Genomic DNA, 23959 nt, shown 5'->3' with positions numbered 1-23959 from the left:
AAATCGCTTCTTTAACATATGTTCCAAACATATTTTGCAGGAAGCACATATATGGATACTGCCGAAACATTAATATGTTTGTTTTATGTGAACATATTATATGTTTGGAAGCATTTTGAGCCCAAAAATATTATATGCTTGGAAGAATTTTATCCAAAGACGATTGTGCTCATTGCCTAACATACTCTTAATTTTCACTTCCACGAAATATTTTAGTTCTTGGCACCTTTTTCTGTAATACAAAAAATGTTGAAGAAATTATTCACTTTTATAAATATTTTAAATTTTACCTTTCGCCTGCACGGAGAATCGAACCGAGGACCATACAGTTTGTAAGCTAACACACTATCCACTGGGCTACGTAGCTGTTATAGTCACCAGCAAACATAAGATTATTTAACAGAAACATACAATTGTTTGCCACGTGGAGCAGTGGTTAGCATGTCTGCCTTGCATGCAAAGGGTCGTGGGTTCAATCCCTGCTTCGACCGAACACTTTATTTTTTTAATTTACACATTTATATTTATACTATATTAAATTTTTATAATGAAACTTCGAAATGTGGGTTATTAAAGATTTATAGTCAGTAACAGTGCTTGATATAAACGAAATAGACTTATTTTTGGATAAAATATTTTTTTATTGCAAAATAACAATTTTGTAACAAAAAACTGTTTTTGGTACAAAACTTTAAAATTTGGAAGGAATTCAAAAACTCTAACAAAAGAAGAACGTGGAGTCGAGTATAAACATACATAAATAATTTTATAATATAAATATAAATTTATTTAGGCGTGAACAGTTTTTTACTAGCATCGCTCTAAAATGCCTTTTATTTTTCTTTAATTATTCATTTTAAATAAAATAAACTTTTTAATTTGATTAAGCTGCAAAACTCGAACTTAATAACTAATAACCGCTTTTATATTTGAAGGTGTCCGTCAACTCCTCGTGGACTACTTATTAATAAAGAGGAACTAAACTTTGTTTTTATACATTTTACTGTGTAATTTTTCACTATTTCCTCCTTATTTCATTTTACTGTCCCAACACTGAAAAGAGTATAGTGCCCTTTCGTTATTTTTATGGTTCGTTAAAAGAAATCAGGGTTTTCTTTTAACGAACCAAGAAAAAAATTGTGCCCATAATGCTAAAATGATAAACAAAACACATGCATAAAAATGCTGCTCTCAAGGCGAGAACATATGCTGTTTGTTTTTCAAATGTCTATTCTCTTGGTTCCGAATGTCCATTCTCTTTATTCAAATTAAATAATATTTAGACTTAAGCATATCAAATTTTTGGCCTTATCATAAAACAGTTTTCCGAAACAACATACAAGCGGTTTCACAGAAAGAGTTCTTTCGCTGTGTTATGTTGATATCTTTTGTCAACTCTCCCGGTTTCCATATCTTTTCTTTCTCTATACTCTCTCTGTCGCTTTGAATAAAATATCACAACATATGTATGTTTAGTCGAAATTTGTAAATTTATATATGTTTGCATTCACACATATGATTTTTATGAAACATTCATGCCCCAAACATAATATATTCTAACATATTAACATAGGAACATTACATGTTTGCACTTAAATATATTGTGTTTTAAAATGTGCCCGAAACACATTTTGTTTATATCGGAACATATGAAAAACATATTTTTCTAACACTGCAAGACTATGAAGATAACCAGTTGAATATGTGCTAGATAAATATGTGCAACATCTAGATTGTATACTGCTCTAGAAAGTTGTAGGCAAGACTATGAGCGACAAAGTGATTCTTGTAGGCATGAATAGCCAGAATGTTCGAATTCGTCATACCTCGGTATATAAAACCCTAATAGAGGGAGCTGTCAAGTCAATCGTAAACTAAATGGCTAACAGTACACAACGTAGAGCAAATAAGTGAAACTCAGTTAAGCAAATAAATTGTAGATTGTCGTTATTTGAAACGAACTGTGTTTTAATTATCGGGTCATTAAACACGCCTCAATATAAAACGCTGCAAAACTCGAACTTAATGCCCGCTTTTATATTTGAAGGTGTCCGTCAACTCCTCGTGGACTACTTATTAATAAAGAGGAACTAAACTTTGTTTTTATACATTTTACTGTGTAATTTTTCACTATTTCCTCCTTATTTCATTTTACTGTCCCATCTCTGAAAAGAGTATAGTGCCCTTTCGTTATTTTTATGAAGACCCTGATTTCTTTTAACGAACCAAGAAAAAAATTGTGCCCATAATGCTAAAATGATAAACAAAACACATGCATAAAATGCTGCTCTCAAGGCGAAAACATATGCTGTTTGTTTTTCAAATGTCTATTCTCTTGGTTCCGAATGTCCATTCTCTTTATTCAAATTAAATAATATTTAGACTTAGCATATCAAATTGTTGGCCTTATCATAAAACAGTTTTCCGAAACAACATACAAGCGGTTTCACAGAAAGTGTTCTCTTTTGATTCTTATATATATATATATATATAATATATATATATATATATATATATATATATATATATATATATATATATATATATATATATATATATATATATATATATATATATATTATTTTAGGATTTTTAATTAATGGTCAATTACATTTATTTAATGCATTTAAAAGAAACATGACATTGAAAATAATTACATTTCAGTTAGTTTTAAATAAAGCTTATTGTTAATATGCCAAAATAAAAATATGTGAAATTCATTTCGTATATTTGGTTAGCTATAGCGATGCAATTTCTTATTTTACCATTACGTCCAACGCTAGCGCCCTAAGTTTACAAATCCCTTTGAAAACATAGACGACGTAAATATGTTGCTTAAATAGCAGCATTAAATTAATTCATTTTAAACAATGAAAACGATTTAGGACAAGTTTCAATTGATATTTGTAAAATATATATTAATCCCATCACTGCCTTGTCCTAAAACGAGTTAATCTCTCAATGTCTACAAATCATAGTTATGTTTAAATGAAACATATTTTTAGGAAAACGTTAATAGTTTCCATTTTAAATTAATTTTATATAATTTTCCCAAAATAAATTTGAATTGAGGTGCATTCAAATTTTCAACATTTGTACAAAATGTTATTGAATCGCAAATTCCTCATGTCTAGCTTTCTTACTAAAGGACCAGAACTACTATGAATAAATCGTTTATAAACACAAATGTTGTCAACATTGAATGACGCCCATATTCACCGCAATCACCCTTAATATATGTATACTACCGCGCATTGTTACGATGTTGATTGGTTAACACTGCAAACGAACAATGGGTTATACGAGCAGTGTTTTTATTCTCGCATATGTAGCAATGTAATTGGTGCCTTACACGCATGGTAATTGGTGCCTTATACTACGTTCGCACTAGACGCGAAATCCTCGTAACGAAATCCTCCTAGATCTCAGTAGATTTGCAATAGGCAAATATCAGTTGGCTCGTAGATGATTTCAACAAAATCTCTTATACTGCCTTGTACAACTGTGGTTTTATTACTAAAAATGCGCTTTTTGCAACCCTGCTCCAATTTTCCTTGTAGATTAATGCAAAGACAATAAACTTGAGGAAGATAGGAAATTGGCTTGCGTCATACCAAATGTTGCATTTACCACGTTAGTTCCATACATGTTTGTAATTTTTTATTTGTTTTTCGTTTTTATTTTTTAAATGAAAAACTTAATTTTCTTAATGAAACAATGTTAAATTTTAAGCAACAACAAAAAAATTACATTTTCCCCTCTATTGAAATTTATTTCGTGCATTTAATTTCTTTTTATTTGCATTTTAATGCTATGTCAATACTTGTCGTATACGCGTTTGGTTCGAGTATGAAACTAACACGGTAAATGGTTTGATCTCCTCAGTAGCCAATTTCCCATCTTTCTCAAGTTTATTGTCTTTGGATTAATGTGTGTGTGCGTGTACAGATAAGGGTTTGTGTCAAAGACAATAAACTTGAGGAAGATAGGAAATTGGCTACTGAGGAGATCAAACCATTTACCGTGTTAGTTTCATACTCGAACCAAACGCGTACACGACAAGTATTGTCATAGCATTAAAATGCAAATAAAAAGAAATTAAGTGCACGAAATAAATTTCCTTAAACGGGAAAATATAGTTTTTTTGTTGTTGCCTAAAATTTAACATTATTTCATTAGGAAAATTAAGTTTTTCATTTAAAAAATAAAAACGAAAAACAAATAAAAAAATTACGAACATGTATGGAACTAACATGGTAAATGCAACATTTGGTATGACGCAAGCCAATTTCCTATCTTCCTCAAGTTTATTGTCTTTGGTTTGTGTTTGTATTGATATATTTACAAACAGCAGTTAAATCCTCAAATCTACGAATTCTCGTTATTTTGCCAGTCCGAACACTTGAGATTTGTAAGAGATTTTGGTTCTAAATAGCGAGATTTCGTGTCTAGTGCGAACGTAGTATTACTCACTGCCACCGACAATTTGTGGGTAAGATTGCAATACGAAAAAAACACCGGTTGCAGTTCTCAATATCACATACATATTATACTACTCTATGAACATTATAAGTTTGCACTTGTTAAAAATTCGTTCCAAACATATAATTTTTACGACGAAACATATAAAAAACAGTCTTTTTCATCCGTGTATGTAATTCCATCTTATCTCTTGGGATGCATGGTGGCTAATGTCGCACTTGAAATTTGTAATAAGTACTTATTACGGTAAATTTATTAATCTGATATGTGAAAAACTCGGTCAGTTTGACGGTTGAATTCTAGTTTGCATATTTCTTAGCTGTTTAGCGGTAGGATGATGAAACTTTTTAGTGTTAGTTAGTGAACTCATGGGGCTTTTCGGAAAAGATAGTGGCTTAGCTATCGTGTTTTGCCAATGAGAAAAATTGGTCAATTTTTTTTTTAAATTTTGGAGTCTAACTTTTGATCTAAAGCAGATAAGTACACAAGTTTCTTTTTTAAAATGCATAAAATTCTGTGGGGAATGCTAAAAAAAACAAGAATCAGTCCAAAAAGTGACCTTCTAGGTTCAAAATACTCCACTTTGTTAAAATTTTGCAAAAAAAATAAATAATTATGGGGCCTATGTTTTGCGAACTATAAGAGATATTCGCACGCGCACGTGTTTTACAAGTTCTATCCAGCAAAGATCAAATCACATTTGGCAAACAAAATTTAATTCTTCCGAGGTGACCAACTTTCAACGCAGCGTATGGAGCCATTAGCGATTCACAAACTTAGAGGAAACACTTCAGATTTCACAAAATTATATTGATATCTTTATCCGTTGAAAAGTTTGTAAAAAAACGATCAGGCAACTGTGCATCCCCGCATACCATATTCACTATATTTCTTTACTAGGTCAAATCTGATCTATAATCCGAACTTAGAGCAAGTAGGTCTGTTTTATTTATTATTATATTATTTATTTTTTAAGCATGAGATAGATTAGATAATTTCAAAAAATCAATATAAAGTTCTTTGCTTACCTCATTCCATCCATATTTGTTTCTTGCTTGTACAATTGCTTCATAAACAGCGTTATGTTCCAGATTTCTTATAACGTATGACATAATGTAATGAGTATTATCTGTTCGTATTGCAGTTGGCTTTATATGAAATTCATGCCATTTTCCAGGATGTTGGTAGGTTTCGTTCATCTAATAGATATAAAAGAAGAGATTAAAAACTTACTTATATTCTGTACATTTCAATTTTACCAGAAGTCGTCGATATAAAAGTTTTATTTCTTCAAGAGCTGGGATAGACTCTATGGTCCATGTTAGATTGTAATGGTCCAATGATCCACTTAAAGCCGGCGATATAAAGTCGGCAGGTCCTGGTCGACCGGAAACTTCAATATACTTCTTCGTTCTTCCAAGTGCGTTGTCGGCTACACAGCTATAGTTTCCAAAATCAGAATTTTGGAAATTTCTAATTATGAGGCTGTACCGGTCCTCCCTGGGGTACATAGAACGTCTATCAGTTGGATCCAATAAAAACGAGTTTTGATACCAAAGCATCTGGAAATTTTGAAATACATACATCACTCATTCAATATAAAAACTCAATAATTCGGCATTGACTCAAAGTTATAACATTTCGTGTTATTCCGTAAACTCAACGGAACTTCCGAGTGCTTTTAGCGATTTTTTTACGAAATTAGAACAGATATGGCAATTGATTTATGTGGGAATTATGACGCTAAATAAATTATTAATTTAGTACCTGGAAGGCTCGTATAAGCAAGGCTACTTCAAAAAGTTGTAATACAAATCAGGTTAGTCTGGTGTCCAATGAGACACCAGAAGTAGTAAGGTTAGGTTAGGTATAGTGGCAATCCGATATTTCAGGCTCACTTAGACTATTCAGTCCATTGCGATACCGGAGTGGTGAAGTACTTTCTTTTTACTGAGTGATAACTCAATACTAAAAACAATACTCTTAAATGCATATCAGTATAAGAACGATGAAACGTTTAACTTAAAATTAGCAAAAACTTCATGAAATGATGTCTACCCATTTTTGACGAAAATGTCTATTAATTTAATTACATGTGAACTAAAAATACTTGATTGAGAAATGTTGTACCAAATATTATTAACTATAGGAATTGCCAGTAAGAAATTGCTATCCGCTTTCAAGTTAAATTTTCGTAAAAAAATATTTTCTCATACATAAACTCTTTATAGTAAATTACACTTATTATTTAAAAAGTACTTTACATTTCATAAGTAGTTTTATAGTATGGCGAAAGAATTTTCAACTATCAGTTATGAAAATTTTTAAGAAAATTTCCATCGTATTTTGTAAGCTATGAACTAAACGATTGCTACTTAAAATTTATAAAATTTCCATCCGAGTAGTTAGTTTTCATTGAAGATACGAAAAATGAACTAAAACTCTGGAAAATTCTTGTAATAAATTATTGTAAAAATCTGCTTAAATTTATCAGACACTTTTTTTCTGTGTAGTAAGATTTTTATATCACCTATGTATTTTTATAATACAATCAACGATGTATTAACTACTGTGATTGAAATTTAATTAAGGAAAAATACTTCCTATTTCATAGTGAGTGAACTAAAAAGCACTTACTGATAATTTATAAGTTTTCTTTTAGTTAAGTTAATTTTCGTCGTGGTTACGAAAAATTAACTATATAACAGTAAATTTTTGAACTATGTGGAAGTTAAAATGGTCCTTAAATTTACAAGACTCATTTTTTCTGTGCAACTTTAAATATCTTAAACATTTTTACACATATAATTCGATTTCCTCCACACAGAAAAAAATTTCCGTAGTTAAATTAACGCTAAATTTAACTTATTTTTATGGCAAAAAAATATTTGTTGTTAAATTTTATTACTTTTTGCGAAATTTTCCACAGCCCAATTAAATATTCGTTTTTTAAGTATGTCTCTAATATTTTATGAACTGAACGTGAGTATAAAGTTCGATGGCCGTACACATAAGTTCAATATGAACTAAAAAAATGAAAATTTTCGTACGATTCCCAAAAATAGTAAGAATGAACTACTGTATGGTTAAAATGGTCATGATTTGGAGCCAATGATTTTCTTCTTAACTTTTAGTTAATATTTTCTTCTATTAGAGGGTGTAATTTCGTGAACTTTAGTTAAAAAGTACAACAGGGCATTAAATGTTCCTGGTTTTAACAACGCTTTGGGGAAATCTCAAAATGTGTACCAAAATTTAGTTCAATTTTCGTACGAGTTACTTTATTCTTCCTATAAAACAATTTACTTTTTTCGGAGCATAATGTTGGTGTCACATAATTATTAATTAATATGCTAGCAATTTGAAATAATGCTATCGAGGAACTTGCTGGCTTGCGTGTTAGAATAGATTCCAGCAATAGGAATTCACAAAATAACAAACTGATGACGGGATGTAAATTGATGTAATGCACATTTTCATCTAGAAATTCTTGATATGGGAATTGTTGCACTTTGTTTTAATTGGTTGCTCTTTGAAAGTTTTCTGGAAATTTTTCTTTGTTGATTCCTTCGTCATTTTTTCATCGGTCAACATCTTCCAAGAATATAGCATCCAATAATTTTAGTTTTCTGCAAAACAATTTAGTTTAGTGATTTCCATTATGTTTTCATTTCACTTTTTATTTTGGTTGTAGACGGCTCAATTTTCTTTAATTTGAGTAGTATTAGGATCAAAAAGGTCAAAGAAAACGAAAGATATGCTCAAAATTGTAGGTGTACCTCCAAAAATTAAAAAAAAAATTAAAAAAATTATATCTCGAAAACCAATCGACAGAAAATTTTTTAAAAATCATTTTCGTGTTTAGTAGGTCATAATCAATAAGAAAAAATATGCTAGAAACAATTCACAAAATGGTTGTTGGCTAGTGTAATTGGTTGATAGTTTTGCTGCAAGTAGAGGATGCTGATGAGGAATGTGGTAATTCCGAAACAGCTGTACATCCAACCATCTTGCAGTCTATAGGGCTTGTAGTTTAGTCAATGCATGGCTTTAAGCTGAGATAAAAAACCAACAATAACGATTGAAGAGAAGCCAACAATAACAAACAAAACGAATGAAGATAGAGGAAGCACGCTCAAAAACAAACCCAGCCAAATACATTCAAATCGATGATTTGAGTTTGGCAAAGGAAAAGAGATATGCTGGCAAATTTGTTTAGGCAGTAGCCGACTATCAAACCCTTTTTTCGGGAGGTTCAAGTGTAGTTCACTTTGGGTTGAGTGAATTACCCGAATTTATTCTGATAATTGGTTGATAGTTTTGCTGCAAGTAGAGGATGCTGATGAGGAATGTGGTAATTCCGAAACAGCTGTACATCCAACCATCTTGCAGTCTATAGGGCTTTGCCCAAATAAATTTGACAAGCATACTTTTCCTCTTTTGGTTAAGCTACACTTGTAGTTTAGTCAATGCATGGCTTTAAGCTGAGATCAAAAAAACAACAATAACGATTGAAGAGAAGCCAACAATAACAAACAAAACGAATGAAGATAGAGGAAGCACGCTCAAAAACAAACCCAGCCAAATACATTCAAATCGATGATTTGAGTTTGGCAAAGGAAAAGAGATATGATGGCAAATTTGTTTAGGCAGTAGCCGACTATCAAACCCTTTTTTCGGGAGGTTCAAGTGTAGTTCACTTTCGGTTGAGTGAATTACCCGAATTTATTCTGATAATTGGTTGATAGTTTTGCTGCAAGTAGAGGATGCTGATGAGGAATGTGGTAATTCCGAAACAGCTGTACATCCAACCATCTTGCAGTCTATAGGGCTTTGCCCAAATAAATTTGACAAGCATACTTTTCCTCTGTTGGTTAAGCTACACTTGTAGTTTAGTCAATGCATGGCTTTAAGCTGAGATCAAAAAAACAACAATATTTCATATTTTTGTATTTCTTCAAACTGACAACGTACTTCGTGGCACAAAATGTATTGAAAACCACAAAATTCGATTTCCTCAAGAACGTTGGTGTCACAAAATTGTTATAAAACTCATTAAAATTCGGGGAATTTGCAAGGTCAGAATAAATTTCCGGCAATATGAATTCACAAAATAGTAAATTAAACCGATGATGCGATGTAAATTAAAATATCGATGTGATGCGAATTATCATCCAGTAGTTATTGATATGGGAAAGCATAAATACCATGTTTAATTGGTTGTCTGCAGAGATTTGAGTTTAGTGACATCCTTAAAGTTTTCATTTCGTGTTTTATTTTTACTTACCAATTTTTATAAAATATTTTGAGTAATTTCAGTTGATTATCAAAAAATTTCTACATTTTTTATTTCTTCCACGAACTTCGTTGCACAAAGTAGTATTGAAAACCATGTGGGTTTTTCGTTGCATTTCAAGATAGTGTTTTGCCAAAGCTTTCTCCAATAATCCTCAACTTATTTTCGAAGTTTTCGTCAACATTTTGGCGGTTTGGATGTAATTCGCAAACAATTTGAAAATGTATTGAAGATTACCTGTTTCAAGTCAAGTTGAATTTATTTTGCAAATGATATTTACCTTCAAACTGAAAAGGTGTTGCATTTGAAAAACGCTCATCCTGTGTTTATTGGGTAGTGTAAGTTATTTTTATACCCACCACCAGGGCTGTGGAGTCGAGCCAATTTTGCTCGACTCCGACTCCAGCATTTTTCATCAGCTCGACTCCGACTCCGGAGTCGACTCCGGGTAATGTAACTAAATCTCATTTTAATACCACACTGTTAGAAAAATATGTTTTTCATATGTTCCGATATAAACAAAATGTGTTTCGGGCACAATTTTTAAACACAATATATTTAAGTGGAAACATGTAATGATCCTAAACTGACACTAAATGTTTGGGACGCATATGTTAATATGTTAGAATATATTATGTTTGGGGCATGAATGTTTCATAAAAATAAGATATGTGAATGTAAACATATATAAATTTACAAATTTCGTATAAACATATATATGTTGTGATATTTTATTCATAGACCGACAGAGAGGGAGTATAGAGAAAGAAATAGAGATGGAAACCGGGAAGGTTGACGAAAGATATCAACATAACACAGCGAGAGAATGAAAAAGAGAAACCGCTTGTATGTTGTTTCGGAAAACCGTTTTAAGATAAGGCCAAAAATTTTATATGCTTAAGTCTAAATATTATTTAATCTGATTATTAGAATGAGTATTTGGAGTAAAGATAATAGACATTCGGAACCAAAAGTATAGACATTTGATAAAAAAACAGCATATGTTTTCGCCTTGGGAGCAGCATTTTATGTATGTGTGGACATGTGTTTTGTCTATCATTTTGGCATTATGGGCACAATTTTTTTCTTTGTTCGTTAAAAGAAATCGGAACGTACGAGGAATAAGTCAAAATATTCAGGCAAAGGAAATTTAAAAAAAAAAAACGGTGGAAAATATACAAAAATTACAAAGGGATCTTCATAAAAATAACGAAAGGGCACTATAGTCTCGTTAAAGTTGGGACAGTAAAATGAAAAAAGGAGGAAAAAGTGAAAAATTACAGTAAAATGTATAAAAACAAAGTTTAGTTCTCTTTATTAATAAGTAGTCCAAGAGGAGTTGACGGACACCTTCAAATACAAAAGCGGGCATTAAGTTCGTTTTTTGTAGCTAAAACAATTGAAAAAGTTTATTTTCTTTAAAATGAATTATTAAGGAAAAGTAAATAGAATAAATATAAATGTGTAAATTAATAAAAAATGGTGTTAGGTCGGAGCAGGGATTGAACCCACGACCCTTTAAATGCAAGGCAGACATGCTAACCACTGCTCCACGTGGCCAACAAATGTATGTTTCTGCTAAATAATGTTATGTTTGCATGGGCTCGTGGGCGCTGCAAACTATGCTATATAAATGTAACTTATAACGATAATTGTCTACTGGTGACTATAACAGCTGCGTAGCTCAGTGGATAGTGTGTTGGCTTACAAACTGTATGGTCCTCAGTTCGATTCTCCGTCCAGGCGAAAGGCAAAATTTAACAAATTTATAAAATTGAATAATTTCTTCAACATTATTTGTATTACAGAAAAAGGTGCCAAGAACTAAAAAATTTCGTGTAAGTGAAAATTATGTGAGGGAATGAGCACAATCGTCTTTGGGGAAAATTCTTCCAAGTATCCAATAATATATGTACCTTCTGCAAAATATGTTTGGAACATATGTTAGAGAAGCGATTTTTTTTGAGGGTGCACTAATTTGTAGTTGTATTGTGGGGGTACCGTAAGTGGATCGATATAAAGTATCGTATTTATTTATGTGTGCAAAAAAAAAGGTCTTAATTTCACATTAGATGCCAATTAAACTCTATATTTCAAATTTAGGGCAATGTTTAATAAATAAAATAATGCTATAAATACCCATCATAATATGAGAAGATACCAACAGTATATGTATTTGTGGGCCAAAATTATTGATACTATCTCAAATCCTTTAAATTTGTTGCGAGCTATATAAAGGTTTATATTCCCATATGCATGAATTTGAATCTGAATCGATTTAGACAAAATTGTATATACTTCTACAGAATCTATGTACTTTAAATTTAAAACTAACGTTATGGGACGTAACACAATTTTAACAAAAAATAAAAATGCAAGGAAAGTCTAAAGTCGGGCGGGCCGATTATAATATACTCTGCACAACTTTGTATTTAGATCTACATTTTGATAAAATCTCAAATCAGACTTCTACAAATCTCGGGCAATATTTGGGAAATATTTATAATTGTTTAGACAATTTCGCAAAAATGCATTTATGATTCATTCATTGAAAATTTTAAAAATTTGAGTAATTTCTACAAGTTTTCGACTAAGCAGTGAGCATCAGTGAGCATACAATTTTGGAAAAAATTTTGTCTAGTAAATAAAATTTTGCAAAATTTTCTACAGAAACAAAATTTTGACTAATTTTTCTATAGAAATAAAATTTTGGCAAAATTTTTTATAGAAATCAAATTTTGACCAAATATATAGAAATAAAATTTTTATAGAAATAAAATTTGGCAAAAGTTTTTATAGAAATAAAAGTTTGAAAAAGTTATCAATAGAAATACAATTTGAAAAAAAAATGTATAGCAAACAAAATTTTGCAAAATTTTCTATAAAAATAAAATTTTGCAAAATGACATATTCTATAGAAACAAAATTTTGACTAAATTTTCTATAGAAATAAAATTTTGAATAAATTTTATATAGAAGAAAATATTTCTATAGTAATAAAATTTCGAATACATTTTTTATAGCAGTGAGCATCAGTAAGAAAAAAAATTTGAGAAAATTTGCTATAGAAATAAAATTTGAAAATTTTTTCTTATAGAAATAAAATTTTGAAAAAATTATCAATAAAAATACAATTTTAGAAAAATTTTTGTGTAGTAAATAAAATTCTGCAAAATATTCTACAGAAACGATATTTTGACTAAATTTTCTATAGAAATTAAATTTTGACAAAATTTTCTAATAAAAAATCTATTACTATAAGATTTTGGCTTAAATTTTTATAGAAATAAAATATCAATAGAAATAAAATTAAAAAAAAAAAATTGTGTAACAAACAAATTTTTGCAAAATTTTCTATAGAAATAAAATTTTGCAAAACATTCTATAGAAACAAATTTTGACTCAATTTTCTATAGAATTAAAATTTTGACTAAATTTCCTATAGAAAAAAATATTTCTATAGTAATAAAATTTTGAATAATTTTTTTATAGTGTAATTATATAGTGTAAAACAGAGTGTAAAGCTGTGCACACCAGAATAAATCCTTGAAAACGGTTTTGACGAAGTCAACCGAAATATTGGAAATAAAACTTAAATAAAAACATCAATCCTATGTTTTTTAATCGACCTATAGCCGAAACTATGATAAGTATTGCTTAGAAATAAAATTTTGACAAAATTTGCTATAGAAATAAAATTTTGACAAAACTTTTTATAGAAATAACATTTTGACAAAATTTTCTATAAAAAACAACTTTGAAAAAAAATTTCTGTCAATATTCCACATATGTATATGGCCTTAAAATAAAATTAAAAAAAAAATAATTTCGGGTATTAAAATGGATCGATCCAGCCCATCTGCTAGTCTAACATTCTAGGAAACATCAAAAAATAGCCGTAATTGGAAGTTGATTTTCATTTACAATCATGCTGTACATTGATCGAATGAATAACGCAATCATGCTGTACATTGATCGAATGAATAACGCAATGGAAACTAATTTGCGTAAAAACTTGCTTAGTTACAAAAATGTGAAGTGTTTTGAAAAATTTGGTTTAGCCGGAGTCGGAGTCGAGCAAAATGTTTACGACTCCGACTCCAGCAAAATCTTCAGACTTCGGCTTCACAGCCCTGCCCACCACCATAGAATGGTGACGGGGGTATAATAAGTTTGTCATTCCGTTTGTAACAAATCGAAATATAGATTTCCGACTATATAAAGTATATATATATATATATATATATTATATATATATATATATATATATATATATATATATATATATATATATATATATATATATATATATATATATATATATATATATATATATATATATAATATATATATATATATATATATATATATATATATATATATATATATATATATATATATATATATATATATATATATATATATATATATATATATATATATATATATATATATATATATATATATATATATATATATATATATATATATATATATATATATATATATTCTTGATCATGGAGAAATTCTAAGACGATATAACCATGTCCGTCTCTCTATCTGTCTGTTGTAATCACGCTACAGTCTTCAATAATGAAGCAATCGTGCTAAAATTTTGCACAAGCTCGTCTTTTGTCTGCAGGCAGCTCAAGTTCGAAGATGGCCTATATTGGTCCAGGTTCTAATATAGTCCCCATATAAACCGATCTCCCGATATGGGGTCTTGTGCTTATAGAATCCGTAGTTTTTATCCAATTTGCTTAAAATTCGAAATATAGAGGTATTTTAGGACCATAAAGAGGTGTGCTACAAATGGTGAGTATCGGTCCATGTTTTGGTATAGTCCCCATATAGACCGATCTCCCGGTTTTACTTTATGGGCTTCTAGAATACGTAGTTTTTATCCAAGTTGCTTGAAATTTGAAATCTAGAGGTATTTTAGAACCATAAAGAGGTGTGTCAAAAATGGTGAGCATAGGTCCATGTTTTGGTTTACCCCCATATAGACCGATCTCCCGATTTTACTTCATGGGCTTCTAGAATCCGTAGTTTTTATCCAATTTGCCTTAAATTGGAAATCTAGAGGTATTTTATAACCATAAAGAGGTGTGTCTAAAATGATGAGTATCGGTCCATGTTTTGGTATAGTCCCCATATGGCGTGTATTGGCCCATGTTTTGGTATATTTCCCAAATAGACCGATCTCCCCAATTTACTTCTTGGGCTTTTAGAAACCATAGTTTTTATCCAAATTGCATGAAATTTGAAATCTAGAAGTATTGTAGGAACATAAAGAGGTGTGCCGAAATTGATGAGTATCGGTTCATGTTTTGATATAGCTCCATATAGACCGCTCTACCGACTTTACTTTTTGGGCTTCTACACCCACAAAAAAGTGTCTTCGAAACTAAAGGAAAAAATGTTCATCAATTTAGTTTAGTCATTTTATTTCCATTCAGTTAAATTTTTGTGTGAAACAATAAAATTTACTTGTTTCAGTAAAAAAATCCTAAATTGAAAGCAGTTAGGAATAGTTCATTAACTAGAATAAGGCATGGCATTTTACTAATACTGTTTTCGTCGCTGGGTATAAGAATTTACTACTGAAAAAAAATTATTCACTGATAACAAAGCATTCGTAAAAATAACCAAAAACCGAACTAAAACCATAAAATATTTGTTATTTGAAACTAGTGAGAAAAATGTTCGTTTTTTTGAAAATTGGTTTATAAAAAAGAAAACGCCAGCAGTATAACAACCCCTTCATTCGACTTCATTTTTGAAATCTTCAATTAACAGGTAATATTCAGTGACGCTAACCTTTTGTGAAAAAATTGGTTTAGGATTTTTGTTTATATTTGTAGGTATGGAAATTGTTAAAGGTGGACAAAATTGCTAGGCAGAAACTTATTCAAGGTGAAAGGTACTAGAAGAAGAAAAAAAATGTGTTTTAATATTTCAAGGCCAGTCGATGCTGTTGATTCTAAATAAATATATTTAATATATTAATAAAGCATGTCTTTTATTGAAGAAAAAATTGCTTATACACGCAAAGAAAAAAACGTTTGGAAAACGTGTACCGAAAACGTTTTTCTTTTGTTAGAGTTTTTGAATTGCTTCAAAAATTTTAAACTTTTATCACCAAAAAAATTCGTTTGTTACAACATTTTAATTTTTTCAATAAAAAAAGTTATTTTGGAAACAACAACACAGTCCATTTCGTTTATATCAAACACTGTTCTTTTCTGACTTTAGGTCTTTAATAAGACACATTTTGCCGTTCAAAATTTAATAAACTACAGTGTAATGTTGAACATTTTTTCGGAATGTTGCGAACATATCTGGAATATATGTTAAAAAAAAAAAAAAAAACAAAAAAAAACTTTGGTCGAAGCAGGGATCGAACCCACGACCCTTGGCATGCAAGCCGGACGTAGCAACCACTGCTCCACGGTGCCAAACTAAATGTTTGTTTCTGTTAAATAAACTTTGTTTATTCGGTTCGTGGGCGCCGCAAGCTATGCTATATAAATATAACTTATATGCACAGAAAAAAAGTGTCTCGTAAATTTAAGAAGATTTTTACAATAATTTATTACAAGAATTTTCCAGAATTTTAGTTCATTTTTCGTATCTTTAACGAAAATTAACTACTCGAAAGGAAATTTTACAAATTTTAAGTAGCAATCGTTTAGTTCATAGCCTACAAAATACGATGGAAATTTCCTTAAAAATTTTCATAACTGATAGTTGAAAATTCTTTCGCCATACTAAAGGGTGATTCTTTTGAGGTTAGGATTTTCATGCATTAGTATTTGACAGATCACGTGGGATTTCAGACATGGTGTCAAAGAGAAAGATGCTCAGTATGCTTTGACATTTCATCATGAATAGACTTACTAACGAGCAACGCTTGCAAATCATTGAATTTTATTACCAAAATCAGTGGCAGAAAATCCGCTTTTTTATCGACAAATTTTGTTCAGCGATGAGGCTCATTTCTGGTTGAATGGTTACGTAAATAAGCAAAATTGCCGCATTTGGAGTGAAGAGCAACCAGAAGCCGTTCAAGAACTGCCCATGCATCCCGAAAAATGCACTGTTTGGTGTGGTTTGTACGCTGGTGGAATCATTGGACCGTATTTTTTCAAAGATGCTGTTGGACGCAACGTTATGGTGAATGGCGATCGCTATCGTTCGATGCTAACAAACTTTTTGTTGCCAAAAATGGAAGAACTGAACTTGGTTGACATGTGGTTTCAACAAGATGGCGCTACACGCCACACAGCTCGCGATTCTATGGCCATTTTGAGGGAAAACTTCGGAGAACAATTCATCTCAAGAAATGGACCGGTAAGTTGGCCACCAAGATCATGCGATTTGACGCCTTTAGACTATTTTTTGTGGGGCTACGTCAAGTCTAAAGTCTACAGAAATAAGCCAGCAACTATTCCAGCTTTGGAAGACAACATTTCCGAAGAAATTCGGGCTATTCCGGCCGAAATGCTCGAAAAAGTTGCCCAAAATTGGACTTTCCGAATGGACCACCTAAGACTCAGCCGCGGTCAACATTTAAATGAAATTATCTTCAAAAAGTAAATGTCATGGACCAATCTAACGTTTCAAATAAAGAACCGATGAGATTTTGCAAATTTTATGCGTTTTTTTTAAAAAAAAGTTATCAAGCACTTAACAAATCACCCTTTATAAAACTACTTATGAAATGTAAAGTACTTTTTAAATAATAAGTGTAATTTACTATAAAGAGTTTTTGTATGAGAAAATATTTTTTTACGAAAATTTAACTTGAAAGCGGATAGCAATTTCTTACTGGCAATTCCTATAGTTAATAATAGTTGGTACAACATTTCTCAATGAAATATTTTTTGTTCACATGTAATTAAATTTATAGACATTTTCGTCAAGAATGGGTAGATATCATTTCATTAAGTTTTTGCTAATTTTAAGTTAAACTTTTCATCGTTCTTATACTGATATGCATTTAAGAGTATTGTTTTTAGAGTAAATTGTGGACAGATGCGATCAACTAATGCATAGTACATAGATCTTTCTCGTCAAAGTGGAATTTGTTTAATGTAAAGATGATATTACTTGAAATTTTTTTGAGAGTGAGAGCATGCAATGCAATAACGAGAAATGGTAGCGAGTGATGGGGATGTTGTGTATATCTGAGCATGGGGTTGTTTTTATTTTTGTTCTTTCAGTGGTTTGTGTGTGTGTGTTTATTATTCGCGAATGGATTATTTGTCTGGATGAGGTGTTGTTTTCAATGAAGGCACATGTGTTTTTGTTGTTGTAGAAATGTTTTGGTTTTGCTTGGTTTTGTTTGGCATGCTTCAGTTGTATAGTTGGCGTTGGCGTGGGCTGTTGCACCTTTTTAGCAAGTGTGTGACAAGGGAATATGAAGGTATGGAATATTTTGGTTTTTTGAGACATATATTGGTGTTTGTTTATTAAAACTTTTAAATGAAAGTTATTAATATTTTAGCGATGAGTTGTACAATGGCGAAGTGATGATCGGTAGCGTAGAAAAAAGTTTTTAAGAATGTTCAATATTTAGGAAAAAATGCTGATATGGAAAGTATATTGAAGTTGTTTTATCTAATTTAATTTTTATTATTCAATGTAAAAAATAAATATTCAATTTCAGAATAACTCCAGATGAATTTGGAAAATAGTTTGTTACACCTCAGCGTGTAGTTTAATCATAAATAGGTAAGTGTTCTTTTTTCAATGTGGTTTTCTTTTAAAAAATAATATTCTTTATGTATATTATTATTTGCTAATTATTATTATTTTTTTAACCATTTTCATGTTTTTCTTTCTTGTAAAAAAACATTTAATTTAAGAGCAATCCCAGATGGATTTGGGCAAATTTTTATATTTCTCCTCAGCGTATAATTTAATAGAGAAGTGGTGAGATTTCTTTTAAAAATTGGCTTTCTTTTCAATAGAATATTTACGTTTTTATGACCTTTTTATTATCAATATTACAGGTTTTAAACCTTATTTTAGTATTACTTTAATCAAATATTTTTGGAAACCAATTTAATATTTTTAATGTAAAAAAAATAAATATTTAATTTCAGAATAACAATTTGGAAACATTTTTATGAATTGGTAAGCGTTCTTTAACATTCTTTTAACCAGAATATTTAGTTTTTTTATGCATATTATTTCTTTAATTCGATTTTTTGGAAACAAATTTAATGTTTTTTATTTAATGTAAAAAATAAATATTTAATTTCAGAGTAACTCCAAATGAATTTCGATAACTCTTTAACCTCAGCGTACAATGTAATAGAGAATTGGTAAGTTTTATATTAAATCTTTGGCTTTCTTTTAACAAGAATATTTATTGTATTATGTCCTTCACATCGATAACAACACAATTTTATGGGTTAATATATTACTTAATTCATTATTTCTCTAATTGTTTCAGGTACAAACTTTATGAGGTACGTTTAAGTTGAATTCCTTACACCATTTAATAAAATGCCCCCAAATATGGTAAGTTATAAGTTAATTTAAAGAGTTAAAAAATTATATTTTATTACATGTTAAATTTTAACAATTTTCATTATTCCTTCCATTTTTTCAGCAAGATATGTAAAAAATATACTTACGATGAATAAAAAACTAAGGAAAAGTCAAAATGTCCAAAAATAAACTACTTTCTTGTTCCACGTGGTCATAATTTTCATTCACAAAAACATTGTATTAAGAACTTTCATCATAAGTTTTTGTAATAAAGTATTTTTGCTTAAAGAAACTTTAATTTTATTGTATGAACATTTTCATAATAGTAAAACGGTTTGTTGTTCCTTTAATTATTTAATTTCTCTGTACTGTGGAATGATTGATTTAAAAATAGCTTAGTCGTCGACATTTTAAAGAGTCTGTTATTATCGGGTTTCCCAACAAATAAGCAAGTAAACCAAAACAATACTGACTTTTTAACTTGGTAGGGGTATATAAATCTTATGGTGTTGTAAAAATGAACTAAAATACAATGCTATAGATTAACTAAAATTTAAGAGAATTATAAACTAGACAAGTTGAAAAAAATCTTAAGGGCTAAATCATGGTCAATATTACTACAGTTTAGTTCATTTTGCAATGGAAAAGGGTTCACTGTTTTTTCAGTGTGGATATTTATTTAGTGATGACCATAGCAGGTACATAGATCAATGGTTAGTGTATTGGTTTACAAAGTGCATGGTCCGTGGTTCGATTCTCCGTCCAGGCGAAAGGTAGGTTAGTAAAGTGGCAGCCCGATTTAGATTCAGGCTCACTTAGACTATTCAGTCCATTGTGATACCACATTAACTAAAAGTACCTATTACATATGGGCACTTCTAGTTTTAACCGCTGAACCTTCTCGATTATTTTTCTTCGCTGAACCAACCAGATTGTTCCAAAAACATTAGCAGACTGCTTAAGTTAACGTTTTCCAGATCCGCCAGTAATCTGAAGGTATATGCTCCTAAAAGTTGCTTGCGCTTTACACAAAGTGCAGGACACTCACACAAGAGGTGTTTAATTGATTCTTTTTCCTCCGCATCATGACAGCTCATACAATAGTCATTATACTTCGCGCCAATAGTTTTTGCAAAATCACCTATCAGGCAGCGACCCGTTATAGCAGATATCAGGAGTGATATCTGACGTCTCGAGAACATTACCATATCTAGTGTGCGGTTTAAGTTGAAATGGGGCCATATTTGCTTGGTATCGTTACAACCCTTGCAATTCTCCCATCGAACATTTGCCATCATAACAGCCTTCTTACGCAGTATGAGCTTGCAGGTAGCTAGGGGCATACCAACAAATTCTAGTTCCCCTGGAATATGTAAGGTAGTCCCTAGCCTTGCCAACTCATCCGCTTCGCAGTTCCCCGGTATGTTCCTATGGCCAGGCACCCATAATAGGTGAATATTGTACTGCTCAGCCATCTCATTGAGAGATTTGCGGCAGTCGATGGCCGTTTTCGAGTTGAGGAACACAGAGTCCAAGGATTTTATTGCAGGTTGACTGTCTGAGTATATATTAATGCCCACATTTTTTGGAACATTACTTCTCAGCTAATTCGCCACCTCTCTTATTGCTAATATTTCAGCCTGAAAAGCACTACAGTGATTAGGTAATCTTTTCGCTATTCGAAGTTCCAGATCATTAGAATATACTCCGAACCCCACTTGTCCATCCAATTTGGAGCCATCAGTGTAGAAATCTATATATTCTTTATTCCCCGGGGTATGTGTGCACCACGCCTCACTGTTGGGGATTAGAGTCTCAAACTTTTTGTCGAAAAGTGGACTCGCCAAAGTGTAATCCACTACGTTAGGCACATCTGGCATTATTTTGAGGACCGAACTGTGACCGTAACCTTTTTCCAACCACAGCGATAGCTCGCGCAACCGCACAGCCGTTGTTGCAGCTGACTGTTTGGCCAAAATGTCTAAAGGCAATAGATGCAGCATGACATTAAGGGTATTTGTTCCTGTCTTGCTGAATGCGCCTGAAATACACAAACACGCCATACGCTGAACTTTATCTAAACAAGTCGGTTTCTGAAGTGCCGGCCACCAAACTACAACACCGTATAGCATTATAGGTCTAACCACTGCCGTGTATAGCCAATGCAATTTTTGGTTTTAGTCCCCACTTTTTTCCTATTGCCTTTTTGCACGAGTACAAAGCTACAGTTGCTTTTCTCGCCCTTTCTTCAATATTAGGCTTAAAGTTCGGCTTCCTGTCCAAAATAACGCCAAGGTATTTTGCACACTCACCAAAGGGAATTTCAATACCCCCTAAGGAAATGGGCCTAACCGTGGGAGTTTTGCGATCTTGGCAGTACATGACTAGTTCTGTCTTTGCAGGATTTACCCCAAGTCCATTGTCTTTCGCCCATTTCTCAGTCATCCGGAGGGCCCTCTGAATAATATCTCTGATTGTGGATGGGAATTTTCCCCTGACTGCTAGAGCCACACCATCTTTTATCCTTTCTTTTTCTAGGGTAACCAGAAGGTTATTTATAGCAACATTCCAAAGAAGAGGTGATAGAACTCCTCCTTGGGGAGTGCCTATGTTCACATACCTTTGTATGTTTGCTTGTCCTAGTGTGGGTGAAATACGTCTCTTCATTAGAAGTTCGTCTAATAGCCTAAGTATACATGGATCAACATTCAGAGTTGTCAGTCCATTTAATATCGAACTCGGATGGACATTATTGAACGCCCCTTCGATGTCTAGAAACGCCACGATTGTGTATTCTTTGACAGATAGTGAGCTTTCAATAAAGCTGACTAGTTCATGTAATGCGGTCTCAGTAGACCTGCCCTTCGAGTATGCATGCTGTCGTTTCGAGAACAAACTTGAATCGATGCTAGTTCTAAGATAAATATATATCATCCTCTCCAGAGTCTTAAGTAGGAATGAGGATAAGCTGATTGGTCAGAAATCCTTCGCCCTCGAGTGAGAGGCTTTTCCCGCTTTAGGTCTGAAAACGACTTTTGTTTCCCTCAGGGGCTCTGGTGGACTTTGCCTTGTTAAAGAGCTTCTTGCAGGATTTCCTCATATTACTTAATTCCGTAGACCACCATGGTGGTCGATTTTTCCCCCTTGGCTTCCCTCTAGGGCATGCAGCTTTCAGTGAGATGTTGAAGGCCTTAGTAATCCGCTCCACTGCGTGTTCGATATCTTGCACATTTCTCATATTTGTCTCTGTTATTTCCGGTGTCATCATATTGAACGATTCCCTATTCCAGTCAGCTTTCCTAACATTTGGCGGAAATATGGTCTTGGTGATATGAACATTAGATTTGAAACTGATGTAGCGGTTATCTGAGAAGCTGTGTTCACTTAAAACCTGTCACTCAGATATCATTTCATTCAGTTCTTGCGAGGCCAAGGTGATGTCCAAAACCTCTTGCCTGTAGTTTGCAACAAGGGCATCTCCCTTGTTGCAAACTACCAGATTAGTACGCAAAATAAACTCTATTAGCGACTCTCCCCTTGCATTAGTATCACTACTTCCCCATATACTATGATGTGCATTCGCATCGCATCCCATAATGAGTTTGGTCTTTGTTTTCAGTGACTCCTCCACTAAGGTCTTAACGGCACATGGAGGCATCTCCCTGTCATGTCCCATGTAGACCGAAGATACCCAATATTTGCATTTGGCTATTTCTAAACTGGCAACGACAGTGTCTGTATTGCACATTGAAGGAAGCAGAAACAAGTTGAGCCCATTTTTAGCAATTATACAGGCTCGATTTACATCATTACCAGTATACTGCAATAGTTTGAACCCCGGATTACTTAATTCACATATTTTGTTTCTATAAACATATGGTTCTTGAATAAGAACTATATCTATGTCCCCTTTCATCAGGAGAACTTTTAAGGCAGCACATGCAGCCTTACAATGATGAAGATTTATCTGGAGGATCCGTAGGACCATCGAGATTTTCAACAACATCAGCCGCTTCAATCGAGTCATCAAGAATGTCCTCTTCAGAGATCTCGGTGACTCTCTCAATAACCATAGGTTCAACTTTGGTGAGTTCTGAGGCAGTAGAAGCCTCCTCACGCATACGGTATCTATCCATGTCTTCAACTTTGGTACCTCCCTCGACTTCGCAAGAGGATCCGCTTACTTCTGATTCAGACAGAGGCTTGTCCATTTCTGAATCCTTTAGCTGATCGTTTTTATACACCTTCATTTGGATATAATGAAAGCCATAACATACACGGCCCTGAGACTTTGCTAGATGTGGCAAAGACTGAGTGTTCAATATAAACACTGCATGCCATCTTGGCCCATCCACTTCATCCAAACGGCCAACCTTCCAATCAGCTGTTGGAAGATCTGGATTGCATTGTTTCAGTCTATTTAAAATAGATTCAGGGTCAGGAGGGTTTGCAGGTATCCACGCATGTGCTCTTGGTCTAGCCGGTATGTGGATAAAACAGGAAAATTGTAAAAACGAAACTTTGGAATTCCCCCTATTTTCTTCGTTTATTCCTCATTTTGGGAACTGTCAGACTGCGTTTGACACAGATGGGTCATCTATTAGTTATCTATGGTTTTGACATTTCAGTTCGGCAAAATGCGAACGAATCGATTTAGAGAAACCCAATTTAAGAGATTAC

General features: G+C 32.1%; 1 protein-coding gene across 2 annotated transcripts in view; it reads right to left on the bottom strand.

The window, feature by feature from the left end:
* LOC142232825 (limbic system-associated membrane protein) overlaps positions 1–23959 on the bottom strand; it is a 320310-nt gene that overhangs the window by 76427 nt on the left and 219924 nt on the right. For both annotated transcript variants that reach the window (XM_075303515.1, XM_075303514.1), the window contains exons 6-7: positions 5742–6044; positions 5511–5681 (exon numbers count right to left, since the gene is read on the bottom strand). In XM_075303515.1, coding sequence (XP_075159630.1) covers positions 5511–5681; positions 5742–6044 — 474 coding nt within the window. The remainder of the gene's footprint in view (positions 1–5510; positions 5682–5741; positions 6045–23959) is intronic.

This window comes from Haematobia irritans, chromosome 4 (assembly GCF_050003625.1).
Source record: "Haematobia irritans isolate KBUSLIRL chromosome 4, ASM5000362v1, whole genome shotgun sequence".
Lineage (NCBI taxonomy): Eukaryota > Metazoa > Arthropoda > Insecta > Diptera > Muscidae > Haematobia > Haematobia irritans.
Note: the sequence above shows the minus strand (reverse complement) of the source record. Positions and strands in the feature narration are given on the sequence as shown.